Source organism: Sardina pilchardus, chromosome 4 (genome assembly GCF_963854185.1).
Source record: "Sardina pilchardus chromosome 4, fSarPil1.1, whole genome shotgun sequence".
NCBI classification, from domain to species: domain Eukaryota; kingdom Metazoa; phylum Chordata; class Actinopteri; order Clupeiformes; family Clupeidae; genus Sardina; species Sardina pilchardus.
Genome location: NC_084997.1, coordinates 37,299,132 through 37,301,631, shown reverse-complemented (window position 1 = coordinate 37,301,631; position 2,500 = coordinate 37,299,132). Strand labels below are relative to the sequence as shown.

The 2,500-nt window shown below is 49.6% G+C and overlaps 1 protein-coding gene across 1 annotated transcript in view; it reads left to right on the top strand.

The window, feature by feature from the left end:
- The window catches only part of gtf2e1 (general transcription factor IIE, polypeptide 1, alpha), a 21,353-nt gene that overhangs the window by 15,055 nt on the left and 3,798 nt on the right, over nt 1-2,500 (top strand). Inside the window, 2 exon segments of the mRNA XM_062535400.1 lie at nt 1,650-1,676; nt 1,678-1,892. Coding sequence (XP_062391384.1) covers nt 1,650-1,676; nt 1,678-1,892 — 242 coding nt within the window.

Sequence of the window (2,500 nt, the reverse complement as noted above, 5' to 3'; positions counted from 1 at the left end):
TTGGGAAATCTATCCAACGCTAACATCGTAACAGGCATAGACTTTGTGTTGACTTTGGTTACGCTGGATCAATGATTTAAATCACATCCATCAGGGATTCCCATGTTACCTCCCACTTCACCTAACCTTCACAAACTGACAATTGGCCGCACTGGCATTCAGGAACCAGTGTACAAACGGGCCACCTGTGCTGTACATGAAGGACACAGTGTGCAAACGGGCCTACCTGTGCTGTACACAAAAGAACACATTCTTCAATTCTTTATGTTTTCAGGCGTTGCTACTACGGTTTGCCACAGCCATGTTTGACTCCAAAACTCTCATTGCTGATTGGTCCTTCACCCTCTGTGTGTGAGGGAAACGTTAGTGTGCTGAAAGGGGCTGTGGCCCGGCTGTGGCCCGCCTACTGTTTAGCAGGGTTCCCCTCAAGGAGAAAGTGCTGGAGTCTTATTTTATGATCTTTTGATCTTTTTATATTTTATATTTTGAGGAACAGTGAGAGAAGGCGGTCTACTATAGCATCACTTCAGACGAATTGCATTGAACACAGTCACAGTTAATAGAAGAAAGAAAACGAATGGACATATAAACTATACAGCTTATTATAAAGTAATATCTGAAATGTCTAATAAACAATACAACTTATTATAAAGTAGGCTCATATCTGAAATGTCTGATAAACAATACAACTTACTATAAAGTAATATCTGAAATGTCTCTTACACGAGTAAATGTTAAATAATACAAATAACTTAAATGTCATTTAAAGGCCAAATGTGGATCACTAACAGACTTTTGCCCCCTCTTTCTCTCCTCCTCTCCTCTCTCTCTCCCCTCTCTCCTCCTCTTCCTCTTTCTTCCTCTCTCTCTCCCTCTCTCTCCCCCCTCTCTCTCCTCCTCCTCCTCTTTCTCTCCTCCTCTATTCTCCTCTTCCTCTTTCTCTCCTCCTCTTTCTCTTCTCCTCTCTTCTCCTCCTCTCCTCCTCTCCTCCTCTCTCTCTCCCCTTTCTCCTCCTCTCTCTCTCTCCTCCTCTCTCCTCCTCCTCCTCTCTCTCCTCCTCTCCTCCTCTCTCTCCTCCTTCTCTCTCCTCCTCTCTCCTCTCTCTCCTCTCTCTCCTCCCCTCTCTCCCCTCTCTCCTCCTCCTCTCCTCTCTCTCCTCCTCTCTCTCCTCCTCTCTCTCCTCTCCTCCTCTCTCTCTCCCCTCTCTCTCTCTCCTCTCCTCTCTCTCTCCTCTCTCTCTCCTCTCTCTCTCTCTCTCCTCTCTCTCTCCTCTCTCTCCTCCTCTCTCCCCTCTCTCCTCCTCTCTCCTCCTCTCTCTCCTCTCTCTCCTCTTCCTCTCCTCCTCTCTTCTCCCCTCTCTCCTCTCTCCTCTCTTCTCCTCTCCTCTCTCTCCTCCCCCTCCTCCCCCTCTCTCCTCCTCTCCTCCTTCCTCTCTCTCTCCTCTCTCCTCTCTCTCCTCCTCCTCCTCCTCTTTTCTCTCCTCTCTCTCCTACTCTCCTCCTCTCTCTCTCCTCCTCTCCTCCCCTCTCTCCTCCTCTTCCTCTTTCTCTCCTCCTCTCCTCTCTCTCTCCTCCTCTCTCTCCTCCTCTCCTCTCTCTCCTCCTCTCTCTCTCTCCTCCCTCTCTCTCCTCCTCCTCCTCCTGTCCCAGTCGTGAGCGTGCAGCAGCGCTGGAGAAGGGGTCCCATAAGGAGGGCGTGGGCGTCTCCGCGCGGGTCCCAGTACGCCGACCTGTACACGCAGCAGGTGGAGATCAGCCTGGAGCAGCCGGACGAGGCCCAGACGCGGGCCGCAGCCGCCGCGGAGGCCAAGGCACCGCGCCAGAGACCCGTCTGGCTCACCGAGAGCACCGTGCAGGGGGCCTACAGCGAGCAGGACACACACCTCAGCACAGGTACACACACACACACACACACACACACACACACACACGAGAGCACCGTGCAGGGGGCCTACAGCGAGCAGGACACACACCTCAGCACAGGTACACACACACACACACACACGCACACACACCAGTGATGCGCGGGTACGTGTCTGAACGACCCACCCCGCCCCGCCGTTTACAACTAACCCGACCGCAACTCGGACTGCAAAAAATAATTATTGAAATACTGGACCCGACCCGCTTCCCGACCCGCTTATTGTAAAAAGTAGTCTAACTTAGTCGTAGCGTCATTGAGCTACGCAAAATTGGTATCTCATATGCATGTAAAACAATAATATATATATTGCCTAATTATATATAGCCTATAATTGCTCAGAATTTGGGAAACATGCATTTAGTCTACCTTTTTTTATTCCGTGTCAGCATTCATCCAAAATGTGTCTATTTGACTCAACATTGAACATAATTAGCCTAAGGATTTTCCTATACAAATTCTGTTTCAGCCGTTTCTCACATGCCTTGAAGCTCTCCCAAGCATGAAATGCACGCATGGAATATTATTAAGAACCTTTTTATTGACGTCTTCATCAATGGACCAAAACAAAAACCAAAAC